We start from the raw sequence: 16395 nt of genomic DNA on the forward strand, positions 1-16395 counted from the left end.
AGATTTTTGTCATTTTCCATCTTGGAACCACAAGCACTCAGCAGAGTCTCAAGCACAGTCAATGAAGGACAGTATTTTGTTGTGTTGGATAATTTCTCCCAGAGGTGGGAGGAGATAGAAACATATCCTTAAGTCTAGTCCTCTTATGTTACAGAGGGGGAAACTGATAGCCAGAGAGGGGAAGGAACTCGATTAAGGAAACACAGCAATTCAGGGTCAGACCCAGGAGGAGCTCTTGTCTCCTTATTTCTGGGCCCAAGTGACTGGGAACTTCTCCCCATTTTTCAGCTGGGGAAACTGAGGTGCAGAGAGGATAAGATATTTGTGCCATAAGGTAAGTCCTAGGGGGCTCCTGGCACTAGGTTAAATTCCTGAGTGTTGGGCAGCTATGTGGCGCAGTAGATAAAGGTCCTGGGTTCAGGAGGACCTGAGTTCAAATCTGACCTCACTTGACACTTATTAGCTGTGTGACCCTGGGCAAGTCACTTAACCCTCATTGCCCCACCAAAAAATAAATAAATAAATAAACCAACAAATAAATAAGTAAATAAATAAACGAATAAATGAATAAACAAACAAATAAATAAATGGAAAAAATAAATGAATGAATAAATAAATAGATAAGTAGATAAATAAATAAATATTTAAATAAATGAATGAATGAATAAGTAAATTCCTGAATGTTCCTGGCACTGAAGCAGGTCTTTTGGGCTCTGGGTCAGTCTCTGGAGTTCTGGATCCCAGGTATTAAGGGATGTTCCAAGGAACTTCAGGCCCTGGGGCAGATTGCAGAGAGCTCTGGATGCTCTGGTGGATAGGTTCCCAAGAGGTTCTGATGCCAGTTGGATTCTGAGGGGAGCATTGGGGAGGGTCCTGGGGCAGTGATATGAGTAGGTCCTAGGGCGCCATAGGCAACCATTGAGATATATCCTAAAGGGAAAATATCAATACTGAAGTTGACCGTAAAGGACTCTGGGGGCTGGCATAGGTGGATACTGGGGAGGGTCTTGGGGGATTCTGGGAATTGGGCCAGATTGCGGAGTCTAGGGTAGGTTCCGGGATGCTTTTAGAACTGGTGTATACTAAGGGACTCTGGGCAACAGGAATGCTTCTAGGGCTGAGGTGGATCCTTGCGGGTGCTCTGGGTACTAGGATGGACCCCAGGGGATTGTGGATACTTTAGCAGGTGCCACAGAACTCTGAGACCTGAGATGGGTCCTTGAGAGTCCCTGGTCACTAAGGCAGATTCCAGGGTGCTTAGGGAGTTGAATTAAGTCTCAAGGAGCTCTGAGAGTTGAAGCAAGTTCTGAGGGGCTCTGGGTGCTGAGTCTGGGGGCACCGTTGGGAGGTGATGACATAGCCCTCATTTCACAAGCCAAACCAAAGAAAGGGAAGAAGTGGAGAAGGGAGATCAGGAAGGAGCCCGGCCCAGATGGATGGGACAGACAGACACCTTCCCCCCTATAACTGTCCCCCCAACCCCTGCTTCCTGCCCTACACACACTATTTAACTGGAGCCATTCTGGGCCCAGTCCTGCACTGAGGCCGTGACAGGGACCCCGGCAAGCAGCATGAGGGCCCCTGAGATCTCCATGTTCCTGTCCTGGGTAGCAACCCTGGGCCAGCTGACCTCCTCAGGTAATGGATTCCCCCTGCCCCAAAGTACCCCTCAGCCCCTATCCTAGGGGGACAAGCTCCCAGATATTGGGGTGTGCTAGATGAAGAACCAAGAGATGGAGGCACTGGCTTCAGCTCATCACATGACCCTGAGCAAGCTCCTTCATTCTGGGCCTCAGTTTCCCTATCTGGAGAGAGAGACTCAACCATGAGGCTTATCAGACACAGGAGCAGAAAAAGGGAGAGAAGAGACTTACTAGCTGTATGACCCGAGTCATTTTACCCTGTTTGCCTCAGTTTCCTCATCTGTAAAATGAGCTGGAGAAGGAAATGGCAAACCACTCCAGGATCTTACTTACTACAATCCTATGAGCAACATCCGCCTCTTTACCGGCTTTTACACAGCTTGTTACTGGATCTCCTTCCCTCCCCCCTCAAATTACTTCTAATATATTTCCCCTCCACTCCCCCCAATAGAAGTCCTTGATGACAAAGGCCATTTCCCCCTTGGTCTTTCCCCAGCACTTGGCACTGAGCTTCGCCCATCCCAGAAGGAATGGATGCTCTGGGGGATTGAATTGAGGAAGCTCTTCATCTCCAGGTTCCCATGGGACCACTCTCTTCTCTCCTCAGGGCTTAAGCCCTTTAGAGCTCAGGGGCCAGAGTGTGTTGGATGCTCACGGGGACCAGCCCTTCCTCACCGGAGCTCACACACTCTTCCAACCACCCCCAGACACCAGGCAGGCCAAGCTCCTTCCCAGGAATCTAGCCCCCATCTCTCCATCTCCTGGAATCCCGTTTATCTGGGGATGAAGTGTCTCTGTCCCCAGCCTCTATTCCAGGCCAGGCATCCTCACTGGTTATCCCTCATGCCGGGGCTGCCCTCTGCTCATCTCTGCCATTTGGCATCGTGGGCTTCCTTCAAGTCCCACCTTGGACAGGAAGCCTCTACCAGCCCCCCTTAGTGCTGCAGGCCTTCTCCAATTTTTTCTGTATATAGCTTGTTTGTACATTGTTGTTGCTGAGTCATTTCAGTCGCGGCTGACTCTTGGTGACCCCATTTGGGGTTTTCTTGGTAAAGATACTGGAGTGGTTTGCCATTTCCTTCTCCAGTTCATTTTATAGATGAGGAAACTGAGGCAAACAGGGTAAAATGACTTGGGTCACACAGCTAGTAAGTATCTTAGGTAGGATTTGAACTCAGGACCTCCTGACTCCAGGCTGGGCATTCTCTCCACTCTGCCACCTAGCTGACCTTTTGTTTCTAGATAGCTGTTTGCATGCTGTCCCCCTAATTAGACTATGTGCTCCCTTAGGGCAGGGGTGGTCTTTGCCCAGTCCCTGGCACACAGAAGGCTCTTTTTTTGTGTGTGTGTGTGAGGCAATTGGGTTTAAGTGACTTGCCCAGGGTCACACAGCTAGTAAGTGTTAAGTGTCTGAGGCTGGATTTGAACTCAGGTACTCCTGATTCCAGGGCTGGTGCTCTATCCACTGCGCCACCTAGCTGCCCCAGAAGGCTCTTACTAAATGCCTTATTGACTGACAGCCCCAGTCCCCAGTCATCTTTGTCTCTGCCTCTTTTTCAGCATCTCTTTCTGCAGTGATTCATCCATCTCTCTTTGTTTCTTTCATACTTATTCTTCTCTGGACCTACTCCAACTTGTTAGTATTCTCTCCCTAAAATGTGTCATCTATCTGCAGTAACTATGAATGCACAGGATGTGTGTGGGATGTGTATATGCATGGGGTGTGTGTGTGGTGTGTGTATGTGTGTGGTGTGTGTTTCTGCATGTCTGTGTGTGATATGTGTTTGGGGGTGTCTGTGGTATGTGAGTGTGTCTGTGTGTGGAGTGGGAGGTTGTGTGTATTTGGGGTGTATGTGTGGGGTGTGTGTGTCTATGTGTGGGGTGTGTGTCTGTGGGGGGTTGTGTGTGTTTGGGAGGTACATATGGTGTGTATGTTGTGTGTATGTGTGGTGGGGGGGTCTGCATGTCTATGTGTGGTGTGTCTGGGAGGTGTATGTGTGTGTGGGGTATGTGTGTGTCTGTGTGTGTGGTGTGTGTGTCTGTGGGGGGTACATATGGTGTGTATGTGTGGTGTGGGGGGCTGCATGTCTATGTGTGATGTGTCTGTGGGGGGATTGTGTGTGTTTGGGGGGTGCGTGTGGTGTATGTGTTGTGTGTCTGTGTGGTGTGTGTGTGGAGTCTGCATGTCTATGTGTGGTGTGTCTGTGTGTGTGTGTGTGTGTCTGTGTGTGTCTGTGGGGGGTTGTGTGTGTTTGGGGGGTGCATGTGGTGTCTGTGTGTGGTGTGTATGTGTGGTGTGGGAGGGGTCTGCATGTCTATGTGTGGTGTGTCTGTGTGTGGGGGGGGTTGCATGTTTATGTGTGGTGTGTCTGTGTGTGGGGGGTGTCTGTGTGTGGTGTGTGTGTCTGTGGGGGGTTGTGTGTGTTTGGGGAGTGCATGTGTGGTGTGTGTGGTGTGTCTGTGTGTGTGGGGGTGATGTGTGGTGTGTGCACTGTGTCACAAGGGTGGGAAGGGAAGATGGACAGTTGTTTTTTGTTTTTAATTAATAAAGTATTTTTTCCCCATTACATGTAAAGATAGTTCTCAACTTTTGTTTATACAAGCTTTCCAATTTCAAATTTTTCTCCCTCCCTCCCCTCCCTGCCCCCTCCCCTAGACAGCAGGTAATCTGATATAGGTTTTATATATATATATATATATATATATATATATATATATATATATATATATATATATATATATAATATATATGCACACACACATAATAACATTAATCATAATTCTGCATTAGTCATGTTATAAGAGAAAAATCAGAGCAATGATGAAAAACCTCAAAATAGAAAAAACAACAGCACCAAAAACAAAAGAAATAGTATGGTTCATTCAGCATCTATACTCCACAGTTCTTTTTTTTTTTTTCCTGGATTTGGAGATCCTCTTCTATCATGAGTTCCCTGGAACTCTTCTGTACCATTGCATTGGTGAGAAGAATCTAGTCCATCACAGCAGATCAGCACACAATGTTGATGATACTGTGTATAATGTTCTTCTGGTTCTGCTCATCTCACTCATCATAAATCCACGCAAGACCCTCCAGGTTTCTCTGAACTCCTCCTGCTCATCATTGAAGATGGACAGTCGTAATAGCAAATAACATTATTTTGATTCAGCACACGTTGATTGAGCGCCTACGATGTGCCAGTCACTGTGCTGAGTGCTCCTGAAGGAGTCCGTGCTCAGGAGGGAGGGAAGCAGGAGGTGCGTAAATAAATCTCTACAGAGCAAATGACTCCAGAGTGGTTTAGAGGCATTAACAGTGGGGAGGATCCCCAAAGGTTTCCTGTAGGAGCCACATAAACTCCCATTGAAGTGAAGAGGGAAAGTCTTCCAGGCATAGTGTCCAGGAGTCCTCTGCCCATGTGAAGGCAGAAGCAGCACAGGTAAAGACTGAGACACCTCCAGGCCAGAGATGCAGCATGGAGTGTAGGAATGGGAAACAACATGGGATCCGTCGGATTGGACTCAAATCCTCAAGAGTCAGATCGTCAACCCCAGAGATGAGTTTGTCTTTTACCTTAGAAGCAATAGGGAACTACTGCCAGTTCTTGAGCAGTAGAGTATCTTCTGGTCTCTGTCACTGTTTCTATCCCTGACTATGTCTGAGACAACAGTGTAGCCTGACTTGAGGACTTTTCCTAAGACCTCAAAGGCTACACTACTTTGGAAGGTGATGGTCCTGGCCTTCGGCTCCCCATTCCAATCAGTCTTGACAATCTGAGCCTTCCTTTCTCCCCATCAATGGGGATCCACCTGCCCTGACAGACCTGTCTGGCCCCTCTCCTGTGATAATACTGACCCCACTCAGGAGAGCCCTGGAAATGAAAGTGCCTTCTGGAGACGGTATATCTCCCAGATCTGGGTTGTGAACTCTATGAAGAAGGCTCAGATATTTGTCTCTGTCCCTAGGGGTCCACCAAGGCCAAATTGTAGGGGGTCAAGAAGCAAAACCCCACTCCTACCCATTTGCTGTCTCCATCCAGTACCAGGGTGAGCACATCTGCGGGGGGTCCCTCATCCGGCCCCAGTGGGTACTCACAGCTGCCCACTGTGAGGTCTCCAAGTGAGTCCAGCCCTGGGACCCACCCCTTCCCTGACTTCTGTTCCCTGCCCAAAGTGCCAGCTTCAAGAGCTCCCCCAGCCACATCAGCACACCCTAGTTTAGAACTGAATGCCAGTCCTATAACCTTGTTTCTTCACCTTGGGCAAGTCCCTGGGCCTCAATTTCCCTTTCTGTCAAATATAAAATGGAGAAGGGGGAACGAAACGCAGGAGGGAAAAAAGCTCTGGCCAACAGCCAGGAGCCCAAGGTTCTTATCATTTAGACTCACTATGTGACCTTGGGTAGATTCCTTGCTTGGGGGGGGGCAGTGTTCAGTGTTCCCAACTGATAATTGGCATTCCTGTTCTGGTGTGTAGCAGGAGAGATCCTAGGGTGGGGGTGGGGGAATCCTGAGATCCCTACAGAGGGAATAGAGGAGGGATCCCTCATCCCCTTAGAAGCTGACATCTCTCCTTCCCTCTGCGAGCCATAGGGACCCAGCTGCCTTCCGGGTAGTCCTGGGAGCCCACTCCTTGATGATTTCTGAGCCAACCCAGCAAGTGTTTGGGATCCTTCGGGCTGTCCCTTATCCCCTCTATGACTCTAAGGCTGACACCAACGACCTACAGCTGCTCAAGGTGAGCCCTGGAATCCCAGAGAAGCCAATGGGGCAGTCTGAGGCTGGGGGTGCAGGAGACAGGGAGGGATTGGCCCCTGCTCCCAGGGCCCTTGGGGAAGGGGGGAGTGTGGGGAAGCCCCAGAATTTCACAAGTCTCTGTCCCTTTCTTTGTGTCTTACAGTTCTTATCTCTGTCACTGTCCCCAACCCTGTCCCAGTACCTCTCCCTATATCTGTCCTCATCTGGGTCCTTATTCCTGGGTTTATATCTTTCTCTCTCTAATGCTGTCCCTGTCTCCAAACCTCACTGTCTCTGTCCTCATCCCGTTCCCTGCCCCTCATGCCCATCTTTAACTCTGGTCCTGCCCCTCCGGTCCCCCTGCAGCTCAACGGCAGTGCATTGCTGACCCGCTCTGTGAGGCCTGCCAGACTTCCCCGCTGGAAGAGATCAGTCCGCCCAGGGACTCGGTGCTGGGTGTGCGGCTGGGGGGAGATCCCAGGCCGGGATGATCCCCCGAAGGGGCTCATGGAGACTGCTGTGGTGGTGGTAGCCCGGCAGGCCTGCAACACCTCCTGGAGGGGAAGCATCAACCAGGACATGGTCTGCACCTCCGGCTCTCACACAGGCCAGTTCCAGGGTGTCTGCGGGGTGAGGCTCTGGAGGACTGGGAAGAGGGAAGGTGGGAGGAGTGCTCCTGGCCCTCACTCTGCCCCTGCACTCTGCATGGACTAAGTCACCTCAGGCAAGCTTCTTCCTTTGGGTCCCAGCCTCTCCACCCTTCTTTGTGTCGGTCTCTCGGTCTCCGACCCTATCTGTGTGTGTGTGTGTGTGTGTGTGTGTGTATTTCTGTCTCTGTCCTTGTCTCTCTGCCTTGCAGATGTCAGCCCTCAGTACTCTCTCAGCTCTTCTCTGTCAGACTAGAAGATCTCTGGGGGACTCTCTGGTAGGCCTAAGGAAGGGCCGGACCCAGCAGGCCAGAAGGACATGAGCTACCTAGGCCACATGGTCCAGCTCCATCCCCCTTTCTCTCTCCCTCTCTCTCTTTCCCTCCCCCTTTCTTTCTTTCTCTTCCTCCCCCCCTACTCACTTTCTCCCACTCTCTCTCTCTCTCCCCCTCCCCCTTTCTCTCTCTCTCACTCTCTCTCTCTCTCTCTCTCCCCCTCCCCCTTCCCTGCCCCATCCCTGGCCGCCTCTCAATGTTTATTCAAGCTTCTTCTGCCCTCATATTGGCCTCTCTTGCTTGTCAGGGGGACTCCGGGGGACCACTCATGTGCCAAGGGAGGCTTCAAGGTGTGGTGTCCTTCTCATCCCGAATCTGTGGGGATCTACGCTACCCCGACGTCTATGTCCGAGTCTCCACCTTCACGGCCTGGATCTTTGATGTGCTGCAGCACTACTGACCAAGACGCACAGTCAGGACTTTGGGGCCCTGAGGGTCCTCGTGATCCAGTCTCCTCCCCCTGAAATCTAACATGGGGTAAACCTACTCCAAGAGAGGGGGAGGGACCTTCCTCTGACTGATCTGGACCAGTAGTGTGGATTTGGCTGGGCTCTCCCTGGTTTACAAGAGGAATTTAATTTTGAATAAAGACTCTTTCTCAACCTCATCCTTCTTCCTCCAATTAATATAGCTCAACATGGTGACAGGACACCCTGCCCTTGCCCAAGCCTGAGCAGAGTGGCCAAGCAAGGGTCACCCTTCCCATTTCACAGATTAAAAGAACAAAAAACTGAGGCACAGAGAAGGAAAGAGACCAGATTTAGTGAGTCTGTGGCAAAGCTGAGACTGGAAAGCAGATCTTCTGATGCTCCTTCCATCCATGACCCCACAGACCTAGTCCCAGTCTTAGAGGGTAGAGGATTACCCTTCACATTTCACAGATGAATAAACTGAGGCCCAGAGAGGGGACAGGACCTGCCCAAGGTGACTTGGTGAGTTGGTGCTAAAGCTGGGCCTTCTGATGTTCCATTCATGACCTGATGGTTTCTAATGTGGTCCTTGTTTCTCGGGCAACTAAGGCTTTCCACCCATAATAGATCCTCTTCCTCCTCTCCCTGCTACCCAACTTTGTAACATGCTCAGGGAACATTCCTAGTGACCACTTGGAAGGAGAGGAGAGGCATCTACTACATATCTAATGTCTAAAAGGTGCTTGTAAATCATAAAAGGGGGGCAGCTAGGTGGCACAGTGGATAAAGCACTGGCCCTGGATTTAGGAGGACCTGAGTTCAAATCTGGCCTCAGATACTTGACACTTACTAGCTGTGTGACCCTGGGCAAGTCACTTAACCCCCATTGACCCACCAAAAAAAAAAAAAGAAAATCATAAAAGGGGGTGAAAGATTGCAGCTGGGACCCCTTGCTGTCTGCACCCCATTCCGGCTTCTAGAAGACCTCTACCAGGCCCCTGGGCTGTGGTAGCCATTTGGAACCAAGGGACCTTCCCTGGGCCCTGAGTCTTTTAAGGGATGGCTCTACTTTCTAAGGCTTTGCCTCCCACCCCCGCTAGAATCCTTAAATAGATGAACCCCTCACAATCCTAAGACTTACTATGGAATTCTAGAATGTTCGCATCTGAAGGGACCCTAGAGACCAGCTGATTCACACCCCCCCCAACCCTTTATAGATGGAGAAACAAAAGAAGAGAAAGGGGAAGAGGCTTTCCCCTGGGTCACACAGCCAGTCAGCTTTCTTCAAAGGGCAGGAGACACTGGCTGGGGTGGGGTACCTTAACCGCAGGGTTAGGCCCTCCTCTCCTTCCTGAGCCCTGTTCCCTTATCCCTTCCTCCACTGAGCCAGTGGGAGGCCCAGAGCTGCAGGTAGTGGGAGCTGAGGAGGAGACATGGGGCCTGGCTGGAGCTCCAGGTTGCTGGCACTGAGTCTACTGCTTCCCACTGACCCCCTAGGTGAGCAGGAGTTCCCAGGTTCAGGGAACCCTGGGACAGGAGTACCTTGGGTCCCCCACCCCATCTTCCCTTCCTTTTACCTTCTGCCTATCCCTCTCTGGCTCCCTTCCCTTTATCTCTCTTTCCCCATCTCCTTCCCCCTCTCCCTGATTCCAAGCCCTTCCTTATCTCTGTCTTTCCTGCATCCCTGATCCTGTCCCTATTTCTGCCTCTTCCCCATCTCACTCCTTTCCCTGGGATCATCTCTTATCCCTGTCCTTGGCCTCATCTCTCCTTGTACCTACTCCCATCATGTTCCCTGCCCCCAACCTCTATCCTCCTCCCCATCTCCAAACTCATCTGTTTCCCTTTCTTTTTTTTTCTTTCTTTTCCCTTTATCTGCCCCAGTCACCCACTGTCTGCTCCAATTCTTTCTGCCACCTTCTACTCTCTCTTCCCTGTTCACCTGGGACTAGGAAGCAAGAAACCCTACTCTTTCCACCTCTTCCCCTGCCTTTTTTTTGGTCCTTTACAAAGAGTCATGATTCCTCAAGCCTCTGTGTCCCCTGTCCTGGCCCTTGACAGGTCTCCTTACCTTCCTCCTTGGCTGGGGGCTCCCTGGCTGTAAGGGCAGTCGAATTATTGGGGGTCGAGAGGTAAAGCCACACTCCAGGCCCTACATGGCTTCCATCCGCTTTATGGGTGAACATCACTGTGGAGGGGTGCTCTTCATGGCCCAGTGGGTGCTGACAGCGGCCCATTGCTTCTTCAACAGGTGAGAGGGACCTTCTCACTCCAGCTCCCGAGCCCCTCACTGGGAGGGACCAGCTATCTCCCCTCTCCCCCTTTCTAATCTTTTCCTGAACTAAAAGCCCCCAACAATCTCCTGGTCTTTAGCCTCTTCTGCTCTCTGGGGTTCAGAGATTTGCTGCCACTACCTTTTAGACTCATAAGGATCCTACGAGTTTGTAGGGATCCTACAACCCATCGAGTTAAACCCTCCTTTTACAGATGGGAAAAAACTGAGGCCTGGAGAAAGGAAATTCAATGGCAATGCCAGGGCTCAAAATCCTGGGTCTGAAAGTTCAGGGTTCATTCCACCATCTTTTCCCACCTTGACTTCTCCTCCATCTCTATATATCCATAAGACTCAAAGCTAGAGAAGAATCCGAATCCTCACTTTACAGATGGAAAAACTGAGACCCAGGGGGCAGCGAGGTGGTGCAGTGGATAAAGCGCCTGCACTGGATTCAGGAAGACCTGAGTTCAAATCTGGCCTCTGACACTTGATGCGTACTAGCTGTGTGACCCTGGGCAAGTCACTTAACCCTCATTGCCCCGCGAAAAAACCAAACAAACTGAGACCCAGGGAGGGGAAGGGATCTGCCTAAAGCTGCCCGGCAAAACTAGTGACAGTGTCAGGAATTTATTTCAGGGTTTATTCACCAAGAACAAGAGGCTATAAAGCCCAGAAATAACATACTGAGGTTATCTGCATTTCCTCTTTACCTCCTCTCACTGATAATAATAGCTGGTGTTTCTATAGCACTGTACGAGAATCCCTTTGCATCCGTTATCTCATCTGAGCCCAATGATAATGATTCTGTGTCAGTTACTACAGGTACCAGACCCATTCATTTTACAGAAGAAGAAACCAAAGCTCAGACTTGGCCAGGGTCACACAGCTAGCCAGGCCTCTGGTTTTTGTTTTTTGTTTTTACTTGCCCGGGGTCACACAGCTAGTAAGTGTTAAGTGTCTGAGGCCAGATTTGAACTCAGGTCCTCCTGACTCCAGGGCCGGTACTCTATCCACTGCACCACCTAGCTGCCCCCAGGCCTTTGTTTTAAGCAGGTCAAAGGGAAAGAGAACACTTTTACATGAAGAAAGGTTTTTCCTCATCCTGCCACTTTAATGACCACATGACCCGAAGTGACTTAAGTTTTTCCTAAGTCAGCTTCTTTACCTGTGAAATGGATGTTAATTTTCTCACTCCCTACCTGGAAGAGGTAGAACACATGTCATAGGTCATATTTAGAGCTCAGAGACACTGTGCAGTTCACTGAGCTCAAATCTCTCATTTGACAGATGAGGAAACTGAGGTTCAGAAAGCCCAGGGTCACCCCTGGCATCCACCTTCCTCAAATTCCCTGACCTCTTCCCAGAGTGCCATGAGAACAGCATTCAGTGACCTTTGAAAAGTGAAGAGACAGGGGCAACTAGGTGGCACAGTGGATAGAGCACTGGCCCTGGATTCAGGAGAACCTGAGTTCAAATCCGGCCTCAGACCCTTGACACTCACTAGCTGTGCGACCCTGGGCAAGTCACTTAACCCCAATTGCCTCATCAAAAAAAAAAAAAAAGGAAAGTGAAGAGACAAGGATTAACCCCATTTTCAGGGTCACAGAATCATAGATATAGAAGTAGAAAGGGACCGAGGAAGCCATCTAGCCCAAATAATCCATTTTACAGATGAGGAAATGGAGGTACAGTGAGATTTGCCCAAGGTCGAATGGGATCAGAACCCATGTTTTCTTGGGTTTCAAATCCAATGCTCTTTCCATTGTGTCACACTCAGATTGTGACACCAGGGGTTGGTGGGAGGGAAGGAGAATGGAATTCAATGATGTCTGAGGTCTCTTCCAGCTCTCAGAGCCTCTGATCCTCCCACAGCAAACTTTCAAAATGTGGAATAGTGGGTAAAGTGTCAGACTTTAGTCAGAAAGGCCGGCATTTAAATCCCAGCTCTTGAGGCTGTGTGACCTCAGGGAAATTATTTTACTTCCATGAGATTTGATTTCATCATCTGTAAAAAAACAGGGCTGATAATAGCCGGGTTGTAGAGCCCCTTGAGAGCAACGATTAAGGTTTTTTGTTTTTTCTTTTTGTGCTACTTTTTACATTCCCAAAGCTTAGCAAAGTGTCTGGTGCATAGTAGGTGCTTAATAAATGCCTGTTGACCAACAGACTAATAATCATAGGACTTCCCTCCTGCTTTTGTTGTGAAACTCAAAGGAAATGATGCCTATAAAATATTTTACAAACCTGAAAGCACTAAACAAATGTCAGCTATTTGGGGCAGGCATACCAACAGTGCGTGCCCTTGTCTTTTACTCTTAGGTAGTCTTTCATCCATCTAAATCAGAGATTTTTAACCATTTTGTGACCTAGTTCCCCATAGCAGTCTAATGAAGCCGTATGGATGATCCCCTTTTCAGAAAAATACTTTTAAATGCATGAAATTAAACACAGAGGATTATGGTATTAATCGGTTTTCAGTCTTGACTGTTCATGGACCCCTTTCGGAGTTTTCTTGGCAAAGATACTAGAGTGGTTTGTCATTTCCTTCTCCAGCTCATTTTACAGAGGAGGAAACTGAGGCAAACAGGGTGAAGTGATTTGTCCAGGGTCACACACAACTAGTAAGTGTCTGGGGCTGGATTTGAACTCAGTTAGAAGTCTTCCTGACTCCCACTCTTTACACTATGGTGCCACCCAGTGGGCTACAGAGGATTATGAAGGAAACCAATGTTACTGAAATAGTTATCAGACTTTTAAAAAACCAAATCCTCACAGCCTAGGTTAAGAACACATGCTCCAGACACCCTCTAAGTGCCCTGTCTTTATCCATGGAAGAGCCTGGGAGCCCTACATCCTGGCGTCCCCAATGGCCTTCTCTGAGGGGAGTGGATTGGAAGGTCCCATCTCTTTCCCAACACAGAGACAGCAGCCTTGGCCTGGTAGTGCTGGGTGCCCATTCCCCCAACAACCCTGAGCCCACTCAACAAGTGTTTAGCATCCAGAGCTCCATCCTGCACCCGGACTATGACCCTGTGTCACATCAGAATGACATTTGCCTGCTGAAGGTAAGACAAATGGGAAAGGGGGGGTGTTCTCTCTCCCCCTTCTCCTTCTTCCTGGTGTCCATAGTTATCGTCATAGCCACGTATACACAGAATGTCAGGGTTAGAGGAGACCCTAGCACCTAGGACAATGGTGAGTCTGAGCTGGAAAGGCACTTAGACATTATAGAGTCCAGTTCCCTTTGGTCTGAATACAGGGAAGCCAAGCCCCAGAGAATGAAGAGACTTTTCCAAGGTCACAAAGCAGGTGGCTATGGGAACAGGGGTTCCTTAGCCCAGAGGGACATAGGTAGAGTGAGGGGCTTCATAAATGAATATCTCTCAGCAGAGGCACAGATTTGTAAGGCCAGGCATCTGGCTAGAAGCAGAATGATGAGCCTAGAGTAAGGAGAGACCTGGGTTCAATTCCTGCCACCTCCGCCCCACCCCTGCCCCCTGACAGTGAGATCAGTCAAGTTAATCTTTCATATCCTCAGTTTCTCCATCTGTGCTCCTGTGCTGCAACACATCTGTGATCTCATTGGTGTGGATATTGCTTCCAAAGATGCTTCTTGGAACACACCCATGCCTGCCTGCCCTCCCATAAGTTTACTACAAAGGAGTCTATCCGTGGTGCTGAGGGCCTTCCTTGAATCAAATAGTGATAATAATACCTCTAGACCCTGTCTCAGGGAGTTAAGTGGGATAATATCTTCCATTTAAGATCTTTTCAAATGTTCCAACCCTGTATAAATGCCAGCTGGAGACTTCTCCTGCTGGCGAGTGGCAGGTACTCTTGGGGGTAGGGGGTGGAGGATGACACGGGGCGGGGCGGGGGAGGGGCTAGCTTCCTGATCCGCAGCCACCTGTCTCTGCTCTCCAGCTAAGCGGCAAGGCTGTCCTCAGCTCCTCCGTGGGACTGCTGAAGCTACCCAGGGCGGGCATGGACCCCAAGCAGGGGACAAAGTGCCTGGTGTCAGGCTGGGGCTCTCTTTCTGACTTTGGGGAGCCACCCCCGGGCCTGATGGAGACAGATGTGAGTGTGCTGGGTCGGGAGACCTGTAACAGCTCCTGGAAGGGCCAGGTCAGCAGCAAGATGCTCTGTGCCAACAGTGGGGACTGGAAGCACAGTGGCTTCTGCACGGTGAGTGACTAGCCATGTCCCCCAACCCCCTGTAAAAGAAGTCTTTGCCCTATCATCCCATATGAACCACAGAACCAGAAATCTAGAGTCTGAAGGAACTGCAGAGGTCACCCACACCAACCTCCTCCTTTTTACATAGGAGGAAACTGAGGCCCACACAGCCAGCATAGTAGGGGAGAGTTGGACCCAGGTCCTTTGATTCTACATGCGTGAGCTAGGGCTCAAAGAGGCACTCATCCTGGGGCTTCCCATCTCCTAGGACCTTCCCACTCCCCCACTGGTCACTTCCACATATGGCCCTGCCTGAAGGTAGAGATGTTTCTCAGCTCTCTTCCCCTTCTTACTCCCTTGGGACTCTCTGAAGCTGGCCAGCCTTGGTCCTGCTATGGAAAAAACAGAGAGAGACAAGGGAAAGGATGGGAGAGAAAGCTAGAGGGCAGGACCCCAAAACAGCTTAGTTCTACCTCGTTTTCTTCTGTCGTAAAATGAAGTAGTTGGACTTGATCGGAGTAACCTTGTTCGCATCCCAAACCCCTTTGGCAATCTGGTGAAGTCTATGGATCTCTCTCAGAATAATGATTTCTTTTTCTTTTTTAAAAACCCATTGGGGGGGGGGCGCAGCTAGGTGGTGTAGTGGATAGAGCACCGGCCCTGGATTCAGGAGGACCTGAGTTCAAATCTGGCCTCAGACACTTAACACTTACTAGTGTGACCTTGGGCAAGTCACTTAACCCCAATTGCCTCACTAAAAAAAAAAAAAATTGGAAATAAAAACCATTTGGAGAAAATGCCCAATTTTAGTTAGAGGTTAGTGAAAATAAAGATGTAATTTTTTTCCCCATCCAAGTTCACATGTTCCCTCAAAATCTATCCAGAGGACCCTTGGGGGAGATCCTAGGTTAAGGAAGCCTGGAATAGATTCTTGGCCCTCAAATTAAGAATCCCTAGACTAGATTACCTCTAAGGTTGTTCCCAGCTCCTCCTCCATGACTTTGTGAGGAGGTGAGGTAGGCATTATTCCCATTTTACAGATCAGGGTAATAGAGAGCCATGGGACTTCTAGAGCCAGAAGGGATCTCAGAAACCCAACCTATTCATTTTACCAAGGAGGAAAGTAAGCTCCTCAAAGAGGGAAGGACTTTGATAAGGGACAGAACTAAGACTAGCTTCCCCACAGCAACGGGCCAGGTGGTGAGTTTACCCGGGGTAGTGCCAGGTGCCAAGTTGGGACCCCCAGGATCAGCACTCTAACCAGCAGGTGTCTTCTCCCTGCCAGGCGGACTCTGGAGGGCCCCTGATCTGTGGAAAAGAAGCCCAGGGCATTGTCTCCTTCTCCGGCACCTGGTGTGGAGACCCCAGGACCCCAGATGTCTATACACTTGTCTCCGCCTACATCAGCTGGATCCAGGGTGTGATCCAGAAATACAAATAGGCCCCCTTTACCCCCTTTAACTCCCTCTCCATCCCATCCCCATCCTAGCCTCAGATATGGTTCCCGAAGGAAACAAGATACTAAAGATAAGTGTATGTAAATTATGTTAATGAGATACAAACTATATGCAGGACACTCCTTCCATGCCAATGAGATCATGCAGAGAGCTAACAGCCTGGCATCTGACTTTCCCCAAACTCTCCTCCTTTGGGGAATATGCCAAGCTCCTGTTATCCAGGACCCTACCCCCTTTACCCAAATCCTCTTGGCTTTGACAACTGGAACAGCCTGGATTATGGGGATAGCAGTGATGTGGCAGCTACTGCATGTCCCTGCTCCAGCTCCCCATGTGTCTTCCCTCCTTGATGTTCTTTCCCTACTTCCCACCTTCTGCTTTCTTTTTCTCCATTCCCTGCCTCTCTGCTTCTCCCAATTAACTCTCTCTCCCTCATCCCTTCTTCTTTTTTTTTTTTTTTTGGTGGGGCAATGAGGGTTAAGTGACTTGCCTATGGTCACACAGCTAGTAAGTGTCAAGAGACTGAGGCCGGTGCTTTATCTACTGTGTCACCTAGCTGCCCCCTCGTCCCTTCTTTTCTTATATTTTTATGTCTTTATCCCGGGTCCTGTGTTTCCCTCTCTGCCCCATCCAACCTCATTCCCATTTCTCCATATTCACCAGTCTGCCACGAGGTGGCAGCCCTCACCTAGATCATCCCATTCCCCTGTCTGTGT

The 16395-nt window shown here is 49.6% G+C and overlaps 2 protein-coding genes across 2 annotated transcripts; both read left to right on the top strand.

Annotated features, from left to right (window-relative positions):
* The first annotated feature begins 1480 nt into the window (after positions 1-1480).
* Positions 1481-7962, top strand: LOC122735417 (serine protease 57-like). Its single transcript, XM_043976959.1, has 5 exons — positions 1481-1638; positions 5610-5763; positions 6236-6380; positions 6746-7009; positions 7609-7962. The coding sequence occupies exons 1-5, from the start codon at positions 1572-1574 to the stop codon at positions 7759-7761; spliced, it is 783 nt and encodes a 260-aa protein (XP_043832894.1). The 5' UTR covers positions 1481-1571; the 3' UTR covers positions 7762-7962.
* A 1120-nt stretch (positions 7963-9082) lies between these two features.
* On the top strand, positions 9083-15767 carry LOC122735644 (serine protease 57-like). Its single transcript, XM_043977357.1, has 5 exons — positions 9083-9268; positions 9833-10022; positions 12967-13111; positions 13971-14231; positions 15508-15767. The coding sequence occupies exons 1-5, from the start codon at positions 9205-9207 to the stop codon at positions 15661-15663; spliced, it is 816 nt and encodes a 271-aa protein (XP_043833292.1). The 5' UTR covers positions 9083-9204; the 3' UTR covers positions 15664-15767.
* Positions 15768-16395: the final 628 nt, after the last annotated feature.

This window comes from Dromiciops gliroides, chromosome 1 (assembly GCF_019393635.1).
Source record: "Dromiciops gliroides isolate mDroGli1 chromosome 1, mDroGli1.pri, whole genome shotgun sequence".
Lineage (NCBI taxonomy): Eukaryota > Metazoa > Chordata > Mammalia > Microbiotheria > Microbiotheriidae > Dromiciops > Dromiciops gliroides.